The sequence below is a fragment of the Callithrix jacchus genome, chromosome 3 (assembly GCF_049354715.1).
Source record: "Callithrix jacchus isolate 240 chromosome 3, calJac240_pri, whole genome shotgun sequence".
Taxonomy (NCBI): Eukaryota; Metazoa; Chordata; class Mammalia; order Primates; family Cebidae; genus Callithrix; species Callithrix jacchus.
The window spans coordinates 124,960,655-124,986,609 of record NC_133504.1 but is presented as its reverse complement, the minus strand read 5'-3'; the positions used below and the strand labels follow the sequence as shown (position 1 = coordinate 124,986,609).

Here is a 25,955-nt window from a genome sequence, read left to right as displayed (position 1 = left end):
ATCCCGTCTCTACTAAAAATAGAAAAATTAGCCAGGTGTAGTATTAGGCACCTGTAATCCCAGCTACTTGGGAGGCTGAGGCAGGAGAATCACTTGAACCCGGGAGGTGGAAGTTGCAGTGAGTCAAGATCACACCACTATACTCCAGCCTGGGTGACAAAGTGAGAATTTGTTTCAGGAAAAAAAAAAAAAAAAAAGTTTTGGGATAATTAAAGATATCTGAATATAGAGACTGATTTCTTTCTTTTCTTTTCTTTCTTTCTTTTTTTTTTTTTGAGATGGAGTCTCTCTCTGTCACCCAGGCTGGAGTGCAGTGGCACGAACTCAGCTCATTGCAACCTCCACCTTCCAGGTTCAAGCAATTCTCCTGCCTCAGCCTCCTGAGTAACTGGGACAACAGGCACGTGCCACCCTGCCAGGCTAATTATATTTTTAGTAGAGATGGGGTTTCACCATATTGGCCAGGTTAGTCTCGAACTCCTGACCTCGTGATCCACCTGCCTCGGCCTCCCAAAGAGCAGGGATTACAGATGTGAGGCCACTGCGCCCAGGCTAGACTGCTAATTTTTACTGAATTCATGTTAACCTATTTGTATTTGATAATTGTATCATGATTGCATTAAAAAAATCTTTAAGTGATGCATGCTTTTAGGTCTGAACTGTCATATCTGCACCTTATTTAGGAATGGTTCACAACAAGATGGTAGAGAGAGAAAATAAATATAACAAAATAATTGGGAAATTTAAGTGAAGGGAATATGGATATTCCTTGAACTATTTCACTTTTCTTTGGGTCTGAAATTTTTTATAACAAAATAGTCACTGGAATGTGGCAACAATAAAAGCAAATGTAATGGCCTCAATGATATTCTGTATCTACAATATAGCAATATATTCAAAAGCATGAATTAAAAACCTAACCTGGCTGGTGCAGTGGTACACACCTGTAATTCCAGCACTTGGGGATAATTAATATTCTATATGACTGCCATTATTTGACAAATACAAGAAAAACTATGAAGATATAAATTTACTGCATGCCACAACTTACCTCATGCTTTAACTGGCAATGTACTTTGATATATGTCTCTAAAATAATTAAAACTTTTTACTCTTTTATTCAGTTAATTCGGTTAACTATTACCCATTCTAAGGGCATTGCTACTTAGAAGGGTATTGCTACTTAGAAGCAATGTGTCAGTTTTTTTTTTTTTAACTGAGTCTTATTATAATTTCCTTAACAGATAAGCAACTTCACATCTTTACCTCAAAAACAAACATATCTAACCTTACTACGAAATTGTCTTAATTTGAGTTAAATTCCCTATTGCTGACTGATCTTTATTAGTTTGGAAATCTAGGCTGGGCATGATGGCTTATGCCTGTGATCCCAGCACTTTGGGAGGCTAAGGTAGGCAGATCACAAGGTCACCAGCCTGAGCAACATAGTGAAATCCTGTTTCTACTAAAAATACAAAAATTAGGTGGATATGGTGGCACACGCCTGTGGTCCCAGCTACTAGGAAGGCTGAGGCAAGAGAATCGCTTGAATGTGGGAGGTAGTGGTTGTAGTAAGCCAAGACCATGCCACTGCATTCAAGCCTGGGTAACAGAGTGAGCTCTGTCTCAAAAAAAAAAAAAAAAAAAAAAAAGGCGCCATGGCTCACACCTATAATCCTAGCACTTTGTGGGGCTGAGATGGGTGGGCTGCCTGAGGTTAGGAGTTCGAGACCAGCCTGGCCTACATAATGAAACCCCAACTCTACTAAAAATACAAAAAAATAGCTGGGCGTGGTGGTGTGCGCCTGTAATCCCAGCTACTGCGGAAGCTGAGGCAGGAGAATCAGTTGAACTTAGGAGGTGGAGGTTGCAGTGAGCCGAGATTGTGCCATTGCACTCCAGCCTGGACAACAAGAGCAAAATTCCATCTCCAAAAAAAAAAAAAAAATCTAATCACTGCTTCAAAAGTCTGCCTGTAATTATGTAATAATGTGAAATCAGTTGTGTTGTTTATGCAGATGAGATTTTTTTTTTTCTTTTGCTCTGTTGCCCAGGCTGGAGTACCGTGGTGTGATCTTGGCTCACTGCAACCTCTGCCTCCCAGGTTCAACTGATTCTCCTGCCTCAGTCCCCAAGTACCTGGGATTACAGGCGCACACCACAACACCTAACTAAGTTTTGTATTTTTAGTAAGATGGGTTTTTGCCATGTTGGCCAGGCTGGTCTTGAACTCCTGACCTCAGGTGATCCATCTGCCTTCGCCTCCCAAAGTCCTAGGATTACAGGCAGAAAGCCACTGTGCCCAGACTAGATGAGATTTAAAGACGAACTAAAAGGATGTAATTTTCACACTTAAGGGTAGAAATCTTTCTCCTTGAAAGCTGTATTCTCAAAACTAAAAGTAAACATAAATTAATAACAGGTATAAGGATTAATTTTCCTCCCTCTAAAAATGGTACCTCAGGACAGGAGTAGTGGCTCACACTTGTAATCCCAGCACTTTGGGAGGTAGGAGGATTGCTTGAGTCCAGGAGTTTGACAAAACCAGGCTGGGCAACATAGTTAGACCCTGTCTCTAATAAAAATAAATAATAATAATAATAATAATCCCTCTTAGAAAAACTTCAATATTTTAGGTTTGATATAACCTACGTTGATTCTAATCATTTAAATACTAAGAAATTTTTTTGAAATTCCACAGATGCCAAGAGTACACATTACATTTTTATGGTATTAAAATTATGATGAGGTTTAAAACCTGCTGTTTTTAAGAAACATATATGCAGATTCTATGGAATTACAGTGCATAAAACTCACCATTTGATGCTGATGAACACGGAGTCAACAAACTAAGCGGGGAAAAATGCTGTCTGTTAAAGTTAGCAGCTGTGGGTGCTCCTCCAAGGGTTGCCCCAGGTCCGTACATCTGACCTCCTGAAAGGTTTGAGGCAAAATTTCCCAAATGTGTTGAAGAAGGTGTTACAGAACCATATGGCGAGTCCATATTGACAATACCTATAATGTAGAAGGTCATGATAATTTATAACAATTACCCCTACAAGAAATAGACACACCCTACTTGGCCCTGAATATATTCAAAACTATTTCATATTAGTAAAAAAAAAAAAATCCCAGCTGGGCATGGTGTAATCACTCTGGGAGGCCAAGGTGGCAGGACTGCTTAAGGCCAGGTGTTCAAGACTGGTCTGAGCAATATATCAAGACCCCACCTCAAAAAACAAAATACAAGCAATGAAATGCCTGTAATCCCAATACTTTTGGGAGGCTATGGTGAGAGGACTGCTTGAGCCCAGAGTTTGAGACCAGGCTGGGCAACATAGTGAGACTGTCTCTACCAAAAAAAAAAAAAAAAAACACCAAATTAGCCAAGTGTGGTGGTGCATGTTTGTAGTTCCAGTTATTTGGGAGGCTGAGGTGGGAGGATTGCTTGAGCCCAGGAGGTTAAGGCTGTAATAAGCTGTGATGGCACCGCTGCATGCCAACCAGAGTGACAGAGTGAGAACCTGTCTCACACACAAAAAAAAACGACAACTATATAGATAATTATAAAAGGAACAATTATCACATTATACTGTTAAATTCAAATTATAATTTACTGGGAACAAATTATATTCTTGATTGCAGCACTTTCAGCACCAGTGGGCATTGATGTTTTAGTTAAAAAAGATCAATTAGTTTTCCTTTACATGGGCTTTTTGTCAAAGTGGACTTTTGTTGCTTTTTACTGATCATAAAATTAATGCAAACTTATTTTAAAAACCGAAACCCAAAAACCATACACGTAACAGAAAGTGAAACTTCCAGGATTTCCTGTTTCAAAAACAAAAGTGTGTTTATCTGTGAGAGAGAAAAAGAGGAGGAAGAGTAAATGTTTATCTTTAGGGATCTTTAGAAAACATTTTTTAAAAAATGTTTATTTTTAGGGTTAAAGGTAAAATACCTACTCTTCTTCCTCTTTTTCTCTCTCACAAATACACACATTTGTTTTCAAAATATGTTCATTAAAAAAGTACTACAAATGTCTACACACTAAGCTATTTACACAAATAACCTATCTATCTGATTTCAGTCTAATGGGTTAAAACTACAGAAAAAAAAAAGAAAGAACTGTCAATGATTATTTTTTAATTTAGGAGACAAGCCTTTCTGTGTTGCTTAGGGTAGAGTGCAGTAGCGTCATTATTATAGCTCACGGTAGCCTCAAACTCTTGGGCTCAAGCAATCCTCTTGCCTCAGCCTCCTGAGTATCTGGGACTACAGATGTGTGCCACACCCTAGCTATGTTTTTGTTTTACCTGTTAATAGCTTTCATAGAATACATGTTCAATATTGGATTCTAAATAGGTTTAAGGACCAAATAGTTGTATAAAACTAGGGGAAAAAAGGGCTGCAGATACAATTTGACAATGGAGAGATCTGATGATTACATATTAACCATGTGGCTATGCTTTCCACAGCCAATATTGGAACAATTTGTCATTTTTTCTTTCTTTTAAGAAGACAGGAGATTGCTCTGTTGCCCATAGCTCACCACAGCCTCCAACTACTGGGCTCAAGCAATCCTCCTGCCTCAGCCTCCTAAGTATGGATTACAGGTGCATGCCATCACACCCAGCTTTCCTATTTATTTATTTTTGTAGCAACAGGGTCTCATTATTTTGCCCAGGCTAGTCTTCTGGACTCAAATGAAGCTCTTGCTTCAGCCTCCCAAACTGTTGGGATTACAAGTGTGAGCCACAACATTCAGCTAATCTGTCATTGATAAGATGCAGTGTGAGGTTCAAAACATCACCTATATGATGCTCCTTTCACAAATGTTTGATCTGAATCTAAGCATAGATTAACAAAATAGCTGAATTAAACCTGCCAAAGGAGTCAAGGTCAAGAACTGTAGAGGAAGGCAGTAGAATGCTTTAGATGGAGGGAGACCGAAGACACATAACAGCCAAAAGTAATGTGTGAACCTTGATAGAGTCTTGGATCAAAAGGCAGGGAAAAGAGATACACACAGGCAGAAAGAATATATTTGAGAAAATGGTATTTTATGTTGAGTGTTATTATCAAATTCATTCTTATTTCTCTGATGCAGTAATAGTGGCATAGCTGTGAAGGCAAACATTCTAAACATATATATCAAAGTATTTAGGGGTAAAGCATCATGTTTGAAAGTTATCTTCTCATGATTTGACAAAAGATGAAGAGGAAAAGAAAACAGATAGGATAGAAAGAGGGAAAAGGAGGAAAGAAGGATGAAGAAGGGGAGAGACAAGACAACAGAAGGGGCAGAAAGGAAAGGAAGCAGCAAAAGAGGAAAAAAGAGGATAGAGGAAGGAAAAGGGGAGGGGGAGTAAGGGAGAGAGTTTGAAAAGATGTTAACAAGAGCAGAATATGTTAATAAATGTGGAAACATAAAGGTATTTAATATGCTGTTTATTCTGTTCCTTATATTTTTATGTGACTTAAAAAAACTTTTCAAAATACAAACAGATTGAAGTTTAAAATACAAATGATCACATTATTTACCTAAGAAAAGTTAAAGGAAGAAAATTATGTATGGAACATAAAATGAATTAGGAAGAAGTAGAGAGAAGTGAAAATTTGTATCTGAAAGTTTAGGAGAAAATCTTCCTATGTAATAAAAGGATGAGTACCTTTAACTCAAAATGACCTGAATTAGGTAATTGACTTTTAGTTAAACTTCAACGCTAATTTTGGCTTTAATCAACTATACACTCCCAAAAAACCTGACCTTCCTTACAAGACAGGACTTTCTTCTATACCTTTTCAAAAAATAGGAATGTATTTTTTTTTCTCTTATCTTAATTTTAGCCTTTCTGAACCCCACACCTAGATTATCACATTTTTGGAAAGGTAAAGTATTAAATTCCAACCACTATAAAAATCAAACTTTAAAGCATTTTCAAAGCTTTCTCTATAAACTTGAAATTTAAATTTCATATTTTGTGTTGCATTTTTATTCTTAATGTTTTTTTTTTTTTTTGAGACAGTGTCTGGCTCTGTCACCCAGACTGGAAGTGCAGAGGTGCGATCTTGGCTCACTGTAACCTCTGCCTCTAGGGCTTAAGTCATCCTTCTATCTTAGCCCCCCAAGTAGTTGGGACTACAGTGGTGCACCACCATGCACAGCTAATTTTTGTATTTTTGTAGAGACAGGGTCTCCCCATGTTGCCTAGGCTGGTCTGGAACTCCAGGGCTTAAGCAATTGACCCACCTTGGCTTCCCAAAGTGCTGGGATTATAGGCACAAGCCACAGTGCCAAGCCTATTCTTAAAAGAACATTTTTAAAAAAATATTCTAAACATGTAAAAACAGTCAGCAGGCCAAATTTGGCCTATAGACCATAGTGTGGTCTTCTCTTACACAGACTCTTTAATTACTTGAAATGCTTACATTAAAACCCAATAGCTTTAAATGCAAACTGGCATCCTGGATTAGATCCTACCAAAGAAAAAAAGATATTACTGGAAAAACGTGTGAAATCCACCTAAAATCTGAAGTCTAGTTAGTAGTACTATCCTAATATTAATCTTTTTAGTTTTGAAGTGTATCATGGTTATGTAAGATGGTCACATGAATGGAAGCCGAGGAATTATAGAACTCTTCTATAAGTCAAAAAATATTTCAGAGTAAAAAGTTTTTTTTAAAAAAGCAATAGCTTACAACCAGGAGATCTTTATATCTTCTAGATAATATCAGTGTTGTCCCAATAGAACTTTTGATAATAGTAGAAATGTTCAGATCTTTGCTGTCCAATATGGTAGCTACCAGCCTCAAGTGTTTTTTAAGGACTTGAAATATGGATAGCCTAAGAAACTAAACTTTTTATTTTTAAAATTTTTATTAATTTAAATTTAAAATGCACACATGATTACTGGCTACCATATCAGACGGAGTAGCTCTATTTTAAAAATAATTTTAGAAATAAAAAAGATAATCAGAAATAAAACTCAATTTTTAAAATCTCTGTTATTTGGTATTTGAAATAAATGTAAACTTTTGGTGACATTACCTTATTAAAGCAAAACATAAGAGACTTCTGAAAGAGAAAAATATGCCTAGGCCAAGCATGGTGCCTCATGCCTGTAATACCAGCACTTTGGGAGGCCAAGGTGGGCAGATCACTTGAAGTTGGGAGTTCAAGATCAGCTTGGCCAACATGGTGAAATCCCGTCTCTACTAAAAATCCAAAAATTAGCTGGGAGTGGTGGTACATGTCTGTAATCCCAGCTACTAGAAAAACTAAGGTGGGAGAATCACTTGAACCTGGGAGGTGGAGGTCTAGCCTGGGTGACAGAGCCTCTGTCTCAAAAAAAAAAAAAAAAAAAAGAAAAAAAAATGCCTGACCAGAAGACTTATGTATGGAAAATTAAATAAAAATCTATTGCAACTTTTAAAAAGATTTTTAAAAACCCACCATACTAAACACAAATAATACAACAGCATCTGAGTTACCTGAATCCAACAATCTTTGTCCTTATTGCCCAGTAAGAGAGTAAAAACATTAGAAAATGACCAAGAATTGTCATATCACTTGTGTAAATGAGCAGCTGCAGAATGTCAGAAAATATAAACTCACCTGAGGGACTTGGAGCAGGTCTCTGTAATGGTGGTCTAAAACCTGGAGCTTTGGAAGTATCAGACTGATGTAAATGATCTGAATTTGGCAAATATGAGGATTTTCCTGATAGCATAGATTCTGGTGTTGACTGAGATGAAACAACAGATCCTCCCCAGAAGGCATGAGCAGAAGTAGGGCTGTTTTCAAACAATGTGCTAAAGGGCCCAAACGGTAAAGGGGCACTGAAATTGGGAGCAATAGGCTTATTTGCAGGATGTACTGAATTCTGACAAGCACTTTGTGTACTTAAGGTCGAAGGTAGCTGGACAGAAGAGGGAACACTGTGAGGTCTTTTAATGTGATTGACACTGAGGACTGCAACAGATGAATTTTGCACTGAAGCTGAATTCTTGTGAGGGGCAGTTGTGCCATGAGGGGGTGGTCTAATAGCAGGGGTTTCCATTTTAGGAGCAGGCTGGGGGCATCCCATTTGTGTCTGAGGCATAGGGTAAGTCACTGGGGCAGTAGAAGGCACCGCCACTGGAGCAGAACTTGTTGCTAAAGGAGGAACAGTCATTCTCACTTCCGGGGGAGGAACCTGAGACTGCTGAAGAGGTGGTCTTGGTTCCTGAGAAACAGATCCCGGAGGTTGTTGCTGATTAGAATGAGCTGATGAACTCCCAGAAGAACTGCTGCTGTTTGGAGGTCTAGTGTTTGTTGTTTCTACTACTGGTGGACTACCTGCTTCCTGTTCGGAGGAAGATGCCACTTTATTTGGAGATGCTGATCCACAATCCAAAGGGCTGTTTCTAGAAACCCCTCCTGGCTGGGCTGGTGGTGATGGGGAAGATGGGGATGATACTGGATAGTGTTCTTTGGCAGTAGGCATAGGATATGTGGCATTTGTGGGTGCAGTACTATTGTTGCTTGCCGTGGTTGTGACTGTTGTTGTGGTGGCATTGGATGTCTTCACAACTGTGACAAAAAGCTGCCTTCGGACAGAAGGTGAACTTGGACTGCCATTTGTAGATGTACCAGGCACCGTTGAAGCTGATGAACTGGTTGTAGTTGTTGGGCTTGAAGTTAAAGAACCTGCTGAATTCACCTGAGAACCACTGCTGTTCTGATTGCTATGGCGAGGCACCATGTGAGGCTTAGGCGAGTTAGTAGCTCTGGCAGGGCTCAAAGGCCTGACAGGAAAAGGACCCCAAGTGGATTGAGCTGGTGGAAAAGTACCTCCAAAGTGGGTCATGGGCAACCTTGGTGGACGGATCTGCTGGAAAGTCTGAGCAGCAAGCAAAGCATGTGCAAACTGTGGAGGAGGATATGCTAATGGAAGAGAAACTGGAAAACCAGGCCTCACATTATTCACTGGGTTCTTAATGGTTTTGTGAGTGGATGCAGAAGAAATTGCAGGCACAGTGAGTGCTGTGGCAGTTTGAGATGTTGATGACAGAGCTACAGTTGTCATTTTAATTCCCATTAAGGAACTGTTAGCAGCAGTGGTGGTAGGTGCTGATGACCCTATTTTGGAATTTGCTGAGGAGCTTTTCAAACGATTCTTTGGAATAAGTTCATCAATTTCTTTGTCTGGATCCTTGATCAAAGCATTAATCAACTGAGTTGCTTGTCTTGTTGATTCAGTGCCACCCCTGTAAGTTGAGTAAAAAAAGTTAGGTAGAATTTTCCCTACTTTTAAGTATGCAAAGCCCTTTTTAATATGTATATATGTATGTACGTACACACACACACACACACACAATTTTGTGTACATACATACACATATACAAAGGACAGATAACAAAAGCTCAGCAGCAATTTTCTTACCATTCTTGAGATATTCTATTAAAAAAGCAATAAATTATTCTGAATGACTATTTTTCAGAGAAATAGTAAATGACTTATTTTTCAAAAATACATTTCACTGTTGTTTGCTTAGACTAAGAAATCATTTTCCTATTGTCAAATACACTGCAGTTAGAAAAACCACTGCACACAAAAGCCTATGTAATCTACAATGTTACTGAAACATTTGATTAATACTAAAAATATTGAAACTGAATCAACACTAAAAATAATATAAGTAAACAAGGAAAATAATACAACTGAGTAAGAAAACAGTATTTTATTTTAAATCCTGGTATCTGGGATGATTCCATCTACTACAAATTCATTAGTAGTTTGTCTATTAGTAGGATAATTATTGTAAGTCCTCTGGGAAGATGTCTTAAAATGAGGGAGGAATCCTGATAGTGGCAACAATAGCCATGTAAAACCTTAGTGCTGGATCTTCAGGAAAATATTTGGTATTTATGGAAACCGAAGGGAAAAATTACCCATAAAGGGTATCTGGCTGCCTCTTTTTTTTTTTTTTTTAATTTTGTTTTTTTATATGGGAATTCAGGAGGAATGGTTCCCACTTTTCTAGATAAGATACACTGTGACTGCCCAACTACCCAGGGAAAAACAATTCAGAAAGAGAAGACAATGAATAAACTACAGAGATTGCTACTTGCTTTCTTATTTTTGAGGTACGATGTAACTATTAGCCCTTCCATATACTGCAAAGGGGCATCTGCCTCACACAAACAAACTTACAACTGCCATCTAAAAAATACAAAACTCTTTTTCAAAGATACTTGAATTTGCTTTAAAGTAATTAAATATAGCTTTCTATATTCTTATGATTTCTTTTAACATCACTTTTAAGAATATTCAGGCATAGATATAATCGATGAGTTATTCAAGGTAAGTTATATCGTCACTTCAGATTCAAATCTAGCTCAAATTCTAAAGATACAATCTCAGAATAACAAATCTCAAAGGTAATTTGAGAAGGACAAAAACCTGCTGCTTAAAATGTTGGAAACTCCCTCCCTAAAAGTCTCAGAACAAATTTTTAAGCATGTCACATAGTGTATGTACAGAAACTGTTTATTTAAACCTTTGCTACACATGCATACAAAATTCCTGTAATACTCTCTAAAACACTCCACAAAAGTATATTAACTGGGAAAAAAGAAAACTATAAGGTTTATCTTCTCAAATACCAATAAAATTCCCATTTTAAAAAGTACACTATTTAAAGTTCCACTGAAAACTCATATGGCTATATTTCATTAAGCTATAGTGCGATAAAATAAAGGAAAAAAATATGAGAGACAAAGTTTTGCCTTATAGTGATTATCCGGTCTCCAGTCTTGTCTTTCTGTTTATCGATATCTATGTGTGCACCAGTAAACTCCCGAATAGCATTGATATTACAGCCTCCTCTTCCAATCACTCTGGATATCACAGTTGATGGAACAGATACTTTTTTTGACCTGTTTAAAAGTGGTAAATATAAATTAAGATTAATCATTAACAATAGTAGTTGTAATCTTAAAAAGGAAAAAGAGTATTACTAAAATGTTTTTCTGTAAGTATGGACTATTGTTGAATAAGCCTCTTCTGTTTACTCTTACTCTAGATGAACAGAGACAAGGCAATCAGGAGCAACGGACAAGATTTATTACAGCTTCTCATCTCACTATCAAAGATTGTTTGCTTTGTTAATTATCATTTTTCACTTGTATCCATAAAGCAGATACTATGCAGACATGTGCTGTGCTAATGCAAATACTAATGGTAAATAAGACAGGCGTGGGTTTCTGCCCACACATATTGACTATGTACACAGTAATTATGAAAAAAACACCACCATGTCATGAGTGTTGCAACAGTATGTGTGTACACACACACACACACACACACACACACACACAGAGACACACAGACACACACACACACACACATATGCTGGTTGGGCATCTAATTAAGCCTCAGGAGTCAAGAAAGACTTCTTGTGGGTCCTTTTGGTGCTTTACTCATGCTTCTTTTTATTCTCTAATATATATAATCCAAAGAATTATATTAAAAATTCAGAACCAGGCATGGTGGCTCATGCCTATAATCCCAGCACTTTGGGGGCCAAGGCAGGCAGATCACTTGAGGTCGGTAGTTTGAGACCAGCTTGACCAACATAGCAAAACCTCATTTCTACTAAAAAAATATTTAAAAAATTAGCCAGGCATAGTGGGATATGCCTGTAATCCCAGCTACTCAGTAGGCTGAGGCAGGAGAATAGCATGAATCTGGGAGGTGGAGGTTGCCATGGCCTGAGATCATGTCACTGTATTCCAGCCCGGGCAACAGAGTGAGACTCCGTCTCAGGAAAAAAGAAAAGAAAAATTCACTATTTTCCTGTATTCTTCTAGTGGCATTAAAATGACTATTCACAAATATGAAAACTTGCTAAAAATGTTTAATAATGTGTGGAAAAAGAAAATCCTACTAGAATTTAAAAAGCAAAATCTGAGGCTGGGCAGGGTGGCTCAAGCCTGTAATCCCAGAACTTTGGGGGGCCGAGGTGGGTGGATCACCTGAGGTCAGGAGTTCGAGACCAGTCTGGCCAACACGGTAAAACCCCATTTCTACTAAAAAATATAAAAAATTAGCTGAGTATGGGGTGGAAAGGCTGAGGCAGGAGAATCACTTAAACCTAGGAGGGAGAGGAAGTTGTAGTGAGCAGAGATTGCACCACTGCATTCCAGCCTGGGCAACAAGAGTGAAACTCCATCTCAAAAAAAAAAAATCCATCTAATACTTGCAAAATTTCATTTTAATTTTAAACATTCAGGTTTAGGAAAGGTACAGATTTCCTTTTTTTCTTTTGACAGAGTCTTGTTCTGTCACCTAGGATGCAGTGTGATCATAGCTCACTGCAGCCTCGAACTCCTGGGCACGAGCAATCCTCCCACCTCAGTTCCTCAAGTAGCTGAGATTACAAGCACGAATCATATGCCCAGCTAATTTTTTATTGTTCTTTATATACACAACTTAGTTACCTGACAATTCTTTTTTCCCTAAAGGGCATGATAATCAGCCAGTGATCATAATTTCCAAATTAGTGAAAAACTTATTTGTATAACACAACATTAAATGCATACACAAAAACCAGATTATCTTATTATTGGATAGAGAATATTCTGATGATATGATTTCAAGCAGTCTAATAGAGTGTGTATGTGAAGGAGTCAGAGAAAGAATGTGTGCGTGAAGACAGAGACAGAAATAAACATAGATATGACAGGGACATGATTTGGTCCAAAGTTAGGATGAAATAAACCAAAAAAACTATATACTGCACTTAGTGATTAACAGTGCTAAGTTTGGTTCACTATAGCTTTTGTTTCAGATAACCAAACGTTTAAATTTTTGTAATATTTCTGGAAAGTTCTTTAAAATAAGTTATCAAAGAGTTACAATGGACCATATTCTTTCTGGATTTCAGGTGTCGAACTCCTTTTAAGTTTCTGATATTGCATTCCTACTCTTTGATACATATTATTTTTAAAATCCCAAGCAAAACAAAATATTTTTATCCTGAAACCCTTGAAACAAAGTTATCCTATGATTTAAAGACAATAGTTATTATTAGATCAACAGTACTCGTTCATCAAATGTTTACAAGTAGCCTTTACAATATTTCTTTGTATTATATAAGGCTTCGACATAACAAAGCTGAAAAAGACACAATCTAAAATAGTTCTTAAAGCAAACTCCAATACTTTTGAGGGGCCAAATTAACATATAATTTTTTTTCATCTGAAATATGGCACAGGCTTTCTCTGTTGGTCAACTTTAGCCTTGAACCATCAGCTTGTTTGCAACATTTAAAATAGGAGAAATTTAGTTGAAAGGTAAATAACACTTCGCTGTAATATAAAGCACATAGAATGAAAAAAACAAATACTCACCTTCTTACAACTTCTTTCCATCCTTCTTCCCTCTTTTGCCCACGCTTAGGACTTGCTACTGTTAACTTCCCATTTGGAGAGGAAAGGGGAGATGGACCAGATTTTGTACAAGTAGACAGAGAATTACTGGTCCCTTCGTTGACAGTCTCTGACAATCTTTAACAGACAGAGGGAAGTACATTGAATATGGAACAGATGTAGAATTTTTAAATGATAAAGGTAGTCTACTACACAATTTTTTAAAATTTATTTTTAAATAACAAATGAGGACCTTATTTTTCATGTCTTCTCAATATTTAAGCATATAATATAAACAGCCAATTTTATTTTTTTCTTTTTGAGACAGGTCTCGCTGTTACCCAGGCTAGAATACAATGACAGCTCACTGCAGCCTTGACCTCTCAGGTTCAAGGTGATCCTTCTGCCTCAGCCTCCTGAATAGCTGGGATTACACACAGGCAGATGGCATCACATCGGCTAATTAAAACAAAAAATTATTTGTAGAGATAGGGTTTCCGTATGTTGTCCAGGCTGGTGTTGAACTCCTGGGCTCAAGCAATCCTCCTACTTTGGCCTCCCAAAGAGCTACTATTACAAGCATGAGGCATTGCACTCAACCTAAAGAATCAACTTTAAGAAGATACAATTTAGGGGACACATTTAGCAGAGTTGAATCATAGTAATAATCCCTTTGAAACCACAATCAATACTTTCCATGTGCTAAGTTTAACAACCAAAAAAAAAGGAATTACATGGTAAAAATAATTTGATGTGTCACTAGTACAAAATCTAAATAAAAGCCTATTCTTCAATTCAACTGAAATTATACCTTCTTTAGCACAAAGAAAAATCCTATTTTGCAAGTTGCAAATTTGCTTGCTTTACCAAAAACATTCAGCAATAAGGTATTTCATGATGACACTATATACATTAAAAATAAAAATTGGAACTAACTTTATTGAAGCCTTGCCAGAAACAGATTTTCTCTCTTCCTTTGGAAATGTAACAAGAACTGATGGCTGCTTTTTGCTGCTCACAGTGGTAGTGACCACAGCTGGTGAATGATTGTCACTCTTTCGGCTGCTGTTGCTGTTACTACTTTCATCACTGCAGCTGGAAATCCTCATGTTATCACTGTCCCCACTCTCGCTGGTACTGCTGCTCTTGGACTCTCCATTCACCTTCTCTGGCTGAGTGTATGAAATTGGTAGTGGATCATCAAATATAATTTGAACGTTTTCTGGAGTAATTTTATTTTTCCTGTTTTTCCTCTTTGAACTGGTTGTAGTTATGGTATTATTTCTTTTACCATGGGAACCTGCCAAAGTTGTCCAGGTTGCAGATATACCTATGGTAGTAGTGGTTGTGGCACTTGGAGGCTCTGTCAAGACTTCAGGCTCATCTATAAAAGTAGCAATAATACTGAATTAGCAAGTTCTAAGTATTCCCAGAATGTATTTAAATATAAGCACTTGAAGAAAAGAAAAACCCTGGAGTGTTATTCCATTACTATTAGCCATTTAAGTTACTCTCACATTCATTAGTAATGAGCTGGATATGACTGATATACTCTGTGTTCCTACGTCCTGTTCAAAGAATAGCAGATAGCTATAAAAAATATTTTGGGGACAGCTGAGAAAATATAGCTTGTACTGTACATTACATATTATTATATAATTATTAAATTTCTTAAGTATACTAATGATGTTGTCCAGTTATATAAATAATGTCCTTTTTCTGGGAAATACATAATCAAGTATCTAGGGGTGATTTCACATGTTGTGTATGGCTTACATGCAAACTACTTTAAAAAGAGAACACACATCCCACATGTGACAAAATGTTTTAAAAATGTAGGTGACATATAGGTGTTCATTATATTAATCTTTAAACCCTTCTGTAGTTAGAAAACTTTCAAAATAAAACTCTGGAGAAGGGGGAAGTTAAAACACGCACACACACTGCGTGCACATATTTTCGGTGCAATGGTTCCTTCCCACAATACAGTCAGTCCTCTCTTTCCACAGATTTAATCACCAGCTTGAAAGTATTAGAAAAACAAAACAATAAAAGATAATACAAATAGAAAAAGCAGCATGACTATTTACATAGCATTTACATTATATTAGGTATTAGAGGTAATAAAGAGATGATTTAAAGTATATGAAAGAATGTGCATAATTTTTATGCAAATATTATACCATTTTATATAAAAGACTTGAGTATCTGAATTTTGCTATTCATGAGGGTCCTGGAAACCATCCTCTGTGGATATGAAGGGACAGGATTACTATACTTCCATCTCAAATAACCTTTAGATTACCCTAGTTAAAAATAATTCCCTCACTTGAAGAAATCTGACTATAGTCTGGGTTGTAGATATTATGAAATTACCGTTTATAATACCTAAAGTGGTATTACGATTATTAAATGTCATTCTTGGGATGTGGGCTTAATTATTTATAGGTGCCCAGCGCAATGGCTTCACGCCTATAATCCCAGCAATTTGGGAGGCTGAGGGGTGGGAGAGGAATCACTTGAGATCAGAAGTTAGAAACTAGCCTGCACAACTTGGCAAAATCCGGTCCCTACTAAAAATACAAAAATCAGGACGCGGGAGCTATTGTGGGGCCACGTGGAGTGCTTGCGAGATCTCCAGTGCAGGATGCCGCATGGGCGTCCTGGGTGCAGTGGCGCGCTGCCTGGTCCTGGGCGCGCCGGATGAGCAAGTGGACGAGCAAGCAGGGCCCGCAAGGGCCGGGGCGCTACAGGCACTGACGTTCTCCCTGCAGCCTGGAGATTCATGCAGATCCAGGAGGAGGTACCGGAGTTCGTAGTCCTGGATCTGACCGGCTTCAAGCTCAAGCCCTACGTGAACTACCGCGCCCCTGTTGGCCAGCCATGCTGCTCTTCAGCAAAGCCGTGGCACCTGCCATCGAAAAGGACTTCAAAGACTGCAACCTTCGACCCTGACAACCTGGAAGAGTACGACTTCGAGCCCACACAGGAGGGAAAGCTCTTTCAGCTATACCCCAGAAACTAACTGCTCTAGCGGGGTAGTATGAGTGGGGGCTGCAAGTAGAGGCATCCCCGGGGAGGGGCGGCCTGCCCTCATCTCATTTCTATTAAGGGTCTTTGCCAGCTAAAACAAAAAACAAAACAACAAAAATTAGCTAGACATGGTGGCGCATGCCTACCCAGCTACTCGGGAGGCTGAAGTGGGAGAACAGCTTGAACCCTGGAAATGGAGGTTGCAGTGAGCTAAGATCGTGCCACTGCACTCCAGCCCAGCAAAAGAGCAGCAAGACTATGTCTCAAAAAAAAAAAAAAAAAAGTATTTATAGATGCAATGTCAAGATGTCTGCAATTTATTTTCAGATGGCTCAGAAAAAAATGTGTAATTACTTAAAGAGAAAAATAAAGCAAATATGGTAAAATGTTAACAATTTTGTTAATCTAGGTGGACTGTATTCAAGTATTCATTTTATCATCTGTCAATTTGTCTGCAGGTTTGAAATTTTTCATGATGTAGTTAGGGAGGAATTCAGTCAACAACAACAAAAAAATGCATGTATCTTTTCTTTTTTTATCTGACACACGGTCTTGCTCTGCCACTCAGACTGGAGCGTAGTGGTGCCAGATCATGTCTCACCGCAGTCTCAACCTCCCCTGCTGAAGTGATCTTCCCACCTTATTTCCCCATCCCCCCCAATCCCCAGTAGGTAGCTGGGACTACAGGAGTGTGCTACTGTGCCCAGCTAATTAAATAAATTTTTTTTTTTTTGGTAGAGACAGTCTCACTTTGTTGCCAGGCTGGTCTCGAACTCCTAGACTCAAGTGACTCTCCCACCTTGACCTGCCACAAAGTACTGGGATTAGAGGCATGAGCCACTGTGCCTGGCCTATCTCAAGGACTTAATAACATAAAACTCTATTTTCAAGAGTGAATAATAACCAAGTAAATATAATTTTAACTAGAATATAAAACAAATGGGATAGTTAAGAGAAAATACCTTCAACTTTAAGTTTTTCTTTTTCTTGAGCAGCTTGGAGTTCAAAGTTCTCTTTATTTTTGGCTTCAATTTCTTCTAGTTTTCTTCTTTGTTCTTCCTTTTTCTTCCTTCTCTTCTCCTTTCTTTTTTCTCTTTTTGCAGCCAAAGCCAGCCTCCGACTTTCTTCCCTTAACTGTTAAAGATCAATAAAGCAGAAATAGAATGTTGAAATTTACCCTGGAGAAAAAGTTGTCACATATTCATTTAATCATAAGGAAACCATGATATCATAAAATTCAGTTACCTAGTTCAATTCATTGTTTTATCAAGATCATATTCAAACTACTATAAAGAGACAATATTTTACAATATCAAGATCAAATTAACAATATAAGACTAAGTTTTAAATGGGTAAATAATACACAGATACATAGCTTTTAATCATTAAGGAAATGTAAGTTGAACTGATAAAGTACTATTTTCTGATCATTAATTTGGCAAAATTTAAAAAGGCATCAGATATCAGCACAAGTTTGAAAAACTGAGTTCTCTACTGCTGTGGGCATGAATATTTACATTTTACAAAATGTAATCTGAAAGCCTCCTAACAAAAATTACAAACTGCTTATCCTAACAATTTATTCTATAAAATGTCTATCTCTAGTGAAAAAACATAGCTTCAGCAATTTTCTTTGCAAATTGATTATAATGGCAATAAATGGAAAGAAGGTAAATTTATCAACGGGAAGGATTAAATAACTAGTATAAATTCACAGAATACTAGACAGCCACTGAAAATATTATACATATATACTTGGGAAAGTGCTCCCAATTTACATTTGTCAGGAGAAAAAAAGGGAAACTGAAGACTAATAAAAATCACTTTTATGAGGGAAGAAAACCCTTTTTGTGCATCTATTTGTATAAATATAGAAAAAAAAAACCACAAGTTATTTTCCTTCTTGGTTCATAAAGGAATAAAAATCATCTTCAAACTCTGTCCACATGTCATCTAAAAGATGTTTTTAATTTATATATATATATATATATATATATATATATATATATATATATATAGAGAGAGAGAGAGAGAGAGAGAGAGAGAGAGAGAGAGAGAGAATGACACAGGGTTTTTCCATGTTAGTCAGGCTGGTCTTGAACTCCTGACCTCAGGTGATCCACCCACCTCTGCCTCCCATAGGGCTGGGATTACAGGCATGAGCCACCATGCCAACCTAAAAGATAACTATTCTCCACCCATAATCTAGCATTCTGAATCATTATATGTGTATTTTAAATATGTGTCAATTAAGGGATGGAGCAACACGTGAAACCAGTCCTCACAAATTCATAAGCCAAATAATATTTAGTTTTCATTCAAAACTCTGACTTCATCTTTTAAGTGTTGTGCTTTTGCTAGATACTCTCTGTCCTGCCTTTCAAATTAACCCTCTCTTCGGTTCATTCTTGTTTTTTTTAAGCCAAATTTAGCAGTTGGGGGTTGTATACCAACTTTAGTGACACTAACATTAGTAAGTTCTGATAACCCACTACCATCAAACCAGCTCTCTGTTATGCTCTTGAAGAGTTTGGCCCACCACCAGGTTTTTACACCCTGGGGCAATGCAACATACTTACCTTAGGCTAGATGACAGATAAGTCTTGTTCCTAAAAAGGGAAACAGTGAAGGAGAACCTGCAGGTACCATACCCATACTTGCTCAGGCACACTGATTTTAGAAAAGAATGCATCTAAAAGTTAAAGATACAGAAACTGCCTACATTGTAACCCTGGACATTTCTGCTGGACTCCCAGGCACATACAAGCTCCAGTCTGAAGATAAGTAAAGGAGGTGCCCCTCTGCTGAAGTATTAGGAAGAAAACAGTAATTGGTGACCTTTACTCCCTGGATCACCACAAGGGAGGAGTAATATCTGATTGGTGAGTTTGAAAGAAGCAATTGAGCATGTGTGACTCAGCTTATTTAAGCCTTGTGTCTTCTCCAGGTGAACCTCAGTGAAGGAGGGAGAAGTGTGGTTGTTCTGTCTAGCTTGGACTGTGGAATGGGTAAGTATAAGAGGGAGAAGAGTAGGAAAGCCAAGGTGAAACGTGCACCAAAAAGATTATCAAAGCAGTTATGGCTACAGGTGTATATTAAGTCTACTTCAGAATTAGGAATAACAAAACCAATATTTTATCTGTATCATATCTGTACGGAGAGTAAAATCTTGGGAAAGGAATGGTTTGGGGGAGGCTCAAAACAGCAAATGAAGTTTTAGGGTTTTGCCTCATCCATGATGGGTTTTTCATTTTGCTACATTTTTTTAACTTGCCTGGTAGCAGGAGCTAATTATGATTGCTATTTAGGCGGGAGTGGGGGGGTTGGGGGTGGAGAACTTTTTTAAAAGTATGAGTTTTAATTCAGAAAGTAGGATTTCATTTAAGTTCATATGTCCTAGATGTGGATGGATGGGGGTGGTAGGTCTGGGTAGGTCATAGGATGTGGCTGGGTCTTAGACATGCAAATTTATCACTGCTTATCTGCTTATAGAGTCAGTTAGGGGTGGCCCTTTGGCAAGAGTGAGTTTGGATCATAAAACTTCAGAGTTTAAGACGTATTTACTTGTTTCTAAATTTTGAGACTTTAATGCTGGTATTTTGATAATCTGATATATTTTACTAACCCTTTGAATTCACTGAGAGTAGGGCACTAATTCAGTGGTCCTAGGGAAACTTTCTGGGGGGAGATGCCAGACTATGGCTACAAAAATGACCCAACTTTACATGGCATGGAGCTCTAAAAGTTAGCAGAATTAGCAAGTGTGGATCAACAGACACAGGATTTAAGAGACATCACAGGATTGCAGGTGGTAGCTGAAACTAATAAATGAGGTCACCAGAGGAAAAAGGTATAACTCTGTGTGTGTGTACACATAAACACACATACCTACTATTTTACTATATATAATAAAATATATAAATTATATATGTAGAGAGAGAGGCAGAGAAAGAGAGAGTGTGTTTATATATATGTGTGTGTTTGACAGAGAGAATATCTAAGGGATAAGGGAAGAACAAATGAGGCTTCTGAAAGGTATAATCAGATAGAGGAAGACAAACAGGAGAAAGGGGGAAGGAAAGCCAGATCAACATTGGTAAACCTCACAAAGAGGTGGGTGTCAATAAGAACTGAAAAGAGGTAAATGGATTTGGCGTGCTTTGTAAGTGAAAAGAAACAAAAAATAAAATTAAATTTTAAAAAAAGGATTTGTCAGTTAAGATGCCATTGGTTACCTCCACCAGTTAGTTTATTGGAGAAGCCAGGTCACATAGGTCTGAGCTGAGAATTAATTTAAAATAGAGTTAATAAGACACAGAGATTATTATAAGGCACTTAAAGAAAAACAAAATACTAAATTTGAGAAAAAGTTCCACTAGGACAGAACTACCTTGACTGTACATTTACCTTGACTGAAGCTGTAGGTAGTGGGTAGGAGTTATTAAAACAGTAGACACTGAAGATAAAGAAGTAGGGAGAGGTGCTAATAACTAATAGAAAATCCCACAGAGTAACTAAACCATGAAGATTCAAATACGTTCAGAGGCTTAAGAAAATAAGCCTAAAAATTCAGTCTCACTGTATATTTTTTCTCACTTTCTCTCATAGGCCTAAATCTCATTTTACTTGTTGGAGAATTGCTGTCATGTTTGTTAGTGTATGTGAGGGGAGGTTAGAGGCTTTGAGAAAAAGGGTCAAGTTGTAGAATAACCTCACTGTGGAGTGGGAAAGGGCACTTGTGCAACTGGTCATTTCTAATTGAGGGCTCAGGAAACAAAATGACACTTGGGAGTTAGGCTTTGTAAGATGAGAATTTAAGGACTTGGGGAGAGGCAGTCCAGAGTAAACAAATACTTAAGAGATATATATATGAAAGTGTATGGGATATGTGAGGAGTAGAGAACCATAGTGAAAGATGAGCCTGAAGAAATAAGGGAGGGAGACTTGAATGTTTAGAATTTCCTATGAAATCAACGAAGAGGCACTGAGGGTTTCTGAGGATAAAGTAAGGCATCCCACCTGAGTATTAAAAATTATGTAAAACTGGAAAAGTTACACTGCAACAGGAAAGGAGTACTGAAGACAAAATATAAGTGAAGGACATAGACATGTATAAAGGGAGACTTTTAAGAGGCCAAATGCACAATTTTGGGTGAAAACTGATCACTTAGAGAGGAAGTGGATGGAACAGCTGGCAGACACAGACATTGCCAAAGCTAAATAAAAGGCGATAGTAATTATGATGATAATAATCTTGATGACAATGCTGATACAACTAACATACAGAGGGTTTAATATGTGCCAGACACTAGTCTAAGTTAACTTACCAAGTAATTCATTTACTGAATGTAAAGAATGAGAGGCAAAAATAACTGAGAACCAAAAGGTGGCATCAAGATTTCATTTCTCAATAAAGAGTAGTAACATCAACAGCAGAAAGAGATCAAGAAGTTTCAAAGGAAGACAGGGGAAGGATCCAACAAAAATTTTCTAGTAACTCGCTATGTGCCATGCATGGTTCTAGTTTTATCAGTAATGCGGATAAAACATCCTTGCCTTCACCAAGTTTAAATTTAGTTGGTTAGGGGAGGATGGATACAGACAAATAGAATACATACACTGTAAAGCTTGTTAAAAGGTAATCAGTACAATGTAAAAAAGGGGAAAAATGAAAAATGTGTGTATGGAGATGAATAGGGGGGTTTTGATTTTTAAATAATCAATGTACCCCTCATGAGATGAAGTGAACACCTGAAGGACATGGAGTATTTCAGGCAAAGAGAAGAGCCAGTACAAAAGGTCTAAGTTAGAACTGTACCCAGTATATTCAAGTAAGCTAATATGGCTGAGAACAATAGAAAATGAGTTTCAGGGAGAAGTATCAGGAAGCTTGATCACCTAAGGCCTTGCAGAGCATTTTAAAGACTATCTTTTACCAATGGGAAAATGGAGAGTCACTGTTGGGTTCTGAACAGAAGTGTGATATGATTTGATTTAGATGACTGAAGATCACTCAGAGTGCTACATAAAGAATAAACTGCAAGCAATGATGGAATTAGGGAGACCAATGACTAATGTAGTAATGCAGGTATGAGATTAAATTAATTGCTTGAACCATTACTAAATGACTAATGTAGTAATGCAGGTATGAGATTAAATTAATTGTTTGAACCATGGTGAGAAGTGATTAAGATTACATATATGTATTTTGAGATAAGGTCTCACTTTGTTGCCTAGGCTGGAGTGCAGTAGCAGTGTTGACTTCCCCAGACTCGAGTGATCCTCCTACCTCCACCTCCTGAGTGCTAATTTTAAGGCAATGGTAACAAGATTTTTCAACACAATGGAATATAGAGAAAAATTAAAGGTGACTTCAAGGTTTCTGGCCTGTGCAATTAGAGTTGTGGGTTTGAGGTGGGCAAAAATCAGGAGTTCATATTTTGACATGTCAAGTGTGAGATGTCTAATTAGGTATTCAAATAGACATGCTGAGTAGCTATCTAAATGTGTGAGACTGAAGTTTAGCAAAGAAGTCCGGGCTAGAGATACATATTTGGGATCAGCTGGTGTATATTTAAAGTTAGGAAGCAGGATAAGATCACCAGTGGATAAAGAAGATCATGTAATGAGTTAAAAGGCTTTTTGCTAAAAGGTAGGGGAGCAGAGAGAGAGAACCAGCAAGAGGAGTCAGAAACATCCAGACAGGTAGGAGGAAAAAGACAGCCTGTAGTGGCATGAAAGCCAAATGAAGAGCGTATATCAAATGTTATTAGTTCAGTAAGATAAAGATGGAAAGAAGAAGTAACCATTGGATTTAGCTACATGAAAGTCACTGGAGATCACAAAAGAATAATTTTAGTGAGTTGTAGGAATGAGAGCCAGCCTGTCAGGAACACATTCAGGATAATGGAAGAAAACTGGAGGTGAATGAAAGTGGTGACTCAGGGATCTTTGCTGCAAAGGGGAGCAGAGAAATGGGTCTGTAGCTAAAATGTTGAGGCAAGAGGGTTGAAGTCAAAAGGTTTTCTGTGTTTAAGATTGGAGAAGTAAGTGTATATGCTGACAAGAATAATTCAAGAGAAGGAAAAAATAGGAGAAAGAATTGCTACCACAGTGCTGTTGAGACTAAACAGGATCTGGTACACAGTGAAGGGACTGGCTATCAAAAGTTTATCTAGGCCAGGTGTGGTGGCTCACACCTGTATTCCCAGCACTTTGGGAGGCCAAGGTTGGAGGGACTGCCTGAGGTTAGGAGTTTGAGACCAGCCTGGCTAACATGGAGAAACCCCGTCTCTATTAAAAATGTTAAAATTAGCAGGGTGTGATGATACATGCCTGTAATCCCAGCTACTTGGGAGGCTGAAGAAGGAGAATCACTTAAACCAGGGATGCGGAGGTTGCAGTGAGCCGAGATCACACCACTGCTCTCCAGCCCGGGTGACTCCATCTCAAAAAAAAAAGTTTATCTAGTTACTGATAGGAAGTATATGCGTGTAGATGTTGGTGGGTGGATAGATAGGGTGGGCAAAGCCTTTGGAAGTTTTCTTCTGATGCTTCCATTTTCTCATTAAAGGTAAAGAAGAGGAGGTACAGTATTGGTGGGCAGATAGATGGCGTAGGCAAAGTTTTTACAAGTTTTCCGATGCTTCAATTTTCTCAGGATGCAAGGTCATCTACTGAAGGTGAAAGAGAGGTGGTGCTGTAGTTCTTAGGATGAGGGAGAAAGTAAGAAACAGTAGTCTAGATGAATGGAAGACTAAATTATACTAAGGAAATGCAGCATTTTAACTACTGGTTGGCATTACAGAGATAGGGAAATCGTGTACTGGTCAGATTAAAAGGGTTTGCATAAAAGGGTTCGCAGTCACACATTCCAAGTAAAATTAGTCGTAAAGATTGTTTTTTCTCAACACATTTAGTTGCTCCCTAACAGTTTACAAAAAACAAGAAAAAAAAGGTAGAGGGAAAAGACTAAAATGAAGTGAAGGGAGTGAAATAACTATATCAAAAATGTAAGTTTAAAATATCTCTAGGGATTCTAACATCCAAGAACATAACTCAGTTGTTAAACGTTCTAAGAGAGCAAGCAATTAACCGTTAAGAGGATTCTGTAGCTTGACCAGATGGAATTACTCCAGAGCAGGGACTCATCCACTTAGTAAATGTTCAAATAATAAATGTTTACTGAATAAGTGTTAACAAATCTAATGGCCTTAATATAGTGGCCACTGATTTCTTTTTCTTTTGTAGAAACTGGGTCTCACTGTGTTGGCCAGGCTGGATTTGAACTCCTGGGCCTCAGCCTCCAGAGTAGCTGAGACTACAGGTATGTACCATCATGCCCAGCTTTCTGAAGCAGTTTTTATAAACCAAATTTTCAAAATTAGACTGACCAAAGAGGCATTTTTATATAAGGAATAAGTTATGTATGGAGAATCTCAACTCAGACCAGTCAGGACCAACTCCAGCGACAAAGCCAGAAGTACATTTTCCCAGATGTAAATTCTAATTAAAAAATAGTGAACCAAACTCTAAAATCCCAATCTGAAAATCTTTCAAATAAGAATATGGGCTATAGTTCAGGAAAAAAGGGGCCTCTATAATTTAAAATTTTATGTATGTTCCACACTCACCCAAAACTATACATAAAAGTGTACAATGCATGTGGAGGAATCAATTTAGACAGAATTAATTTATGATTAAGAATTCTTCATTACCTTTTGTTTATAATATTATGGAAAAATATACAATGACATTTTAAAAAAAGCTTCTCTTGACTTCCCCTTAAAACTAAAGCTCTTGAAAGTATAAACATTAAGGCTGAATAATGCCGGCAAGAACACAAGGAAATGACGTTGGTATGTTGCTGGTGGTAGTAGGAAAACATTCTGCAAGTACCTACTAAATTAAAAATACAGTAGTGTCCCCTTATCCGTGATGAATACGTACATTCCAAGATCCCCAGTTGATGCCTGAAACCTTGGATGGTACTGGATCCTGTATATATACTATGTTTTTTTCATAGAAATCCATGATAAAATTTAATTTATAAATTAGGCACAATAGAAGATAAGCAACAGTAACAATAAAATGGAACAATTATAACAACATGCCAGTAACACTACTCTTGAACTCTGGGGCCATTATTAAGTAAAATTAGCGTTTCTTGAATGCAAGCACTGTGATACTTCAACAGATAGCTGAGGGCTACTAAGTGGATACACTGGATGAAAGGAAGATTCATGTCCCAGACAGAAAAGAACAGGATGGCACAAGATTTCATCAAGCTTCTCAGAATGGCATGCAACATATAACTTATGAAATTATTTATTTTTGGAATTTTCCATTTAACATTTTTAGTCCATAGGGAAAGCAAAACCACAAATAAAGGGACTACTGTATGTTGACAGACAGGAAAGAACTTATTTCATAAAAATAAAAGGAGCAAAATATTTTAAAAATATGTATAAGGATGTTTATTACAACATTATTTGTAGTGACAAAAA

At 37.6% G+C, this 25,955-nt stretch overlaps 1 protein-coding gene, 1 long non-coding RNA gene and 1 pseudogene across 14 annotated transcripts in view; 2 read left to right on the top strand and 1 right to left on the bottom strand.

The window, feature by feature from the left end:
- The window catches only part of ANKRD17 (ankyrin repeat domain 17), a 174,827-nt gene that overhangs the window by 6,935 nt on the left and 141,937 nt on the right, over positions 1–25,955 (bottom strand). For 11 of the 13 annotated variants that reach the window (XM_002745738.7, XM_008993189.5, XM_002745739.7 and 8 more), the window contains 6 exons: positions 17,412–17,583; positions 14,353–14,800; positions 13,399–13,554; positions 10,774–10,923; positions 7,619–9,252; positions 2,818–3,015 (listed from right to left, as the gene is read on the bottom strand). In XM_002745738.7, coding sequence (XP_002745784.3) covers positions 2,818–3,015; positions 7,619–9,252; positions 10,774–10,923; positions 13,399–13,554; positions 14,353–14,800; positions 17,412–17,583 — 2,758 coding nt within the window. The remainder of the gene's footprint in view (positions 1–2,817; positions 3,016–7,618; positions 9,253–10,773; positions 10,924–13,398; positions 13,555–14,352; positions 14,801–17,411; positions 17,584–25,955) is intronic. The other 2 variants (XM_054253289.2, XM_078367085.1) reach the window with 1 other exon arrangement.
- Positions 16,071–16,441, top strand: LOC118152279 (large ribosomal subunit protein mL41-like; annotated as a pseudogene).
- The window catches only part of LOC128931606 (uncharacterized), a 42,355-nt gene continuing 39,112 nt past the window's right edge, over positions 22,713–25,955 (top strand). The window contains exons 1-2 of the long non-coding RNA XR_008480189.2: positions 22,713–22,816; positions 24,700–24,775. This is a non-coding gene — a long non-coding RNA (uncharacterized LOC128931606). The remainder of the gene's footprint in view (positions 22,817–24,699; positions 24,776–25,955) is intronic.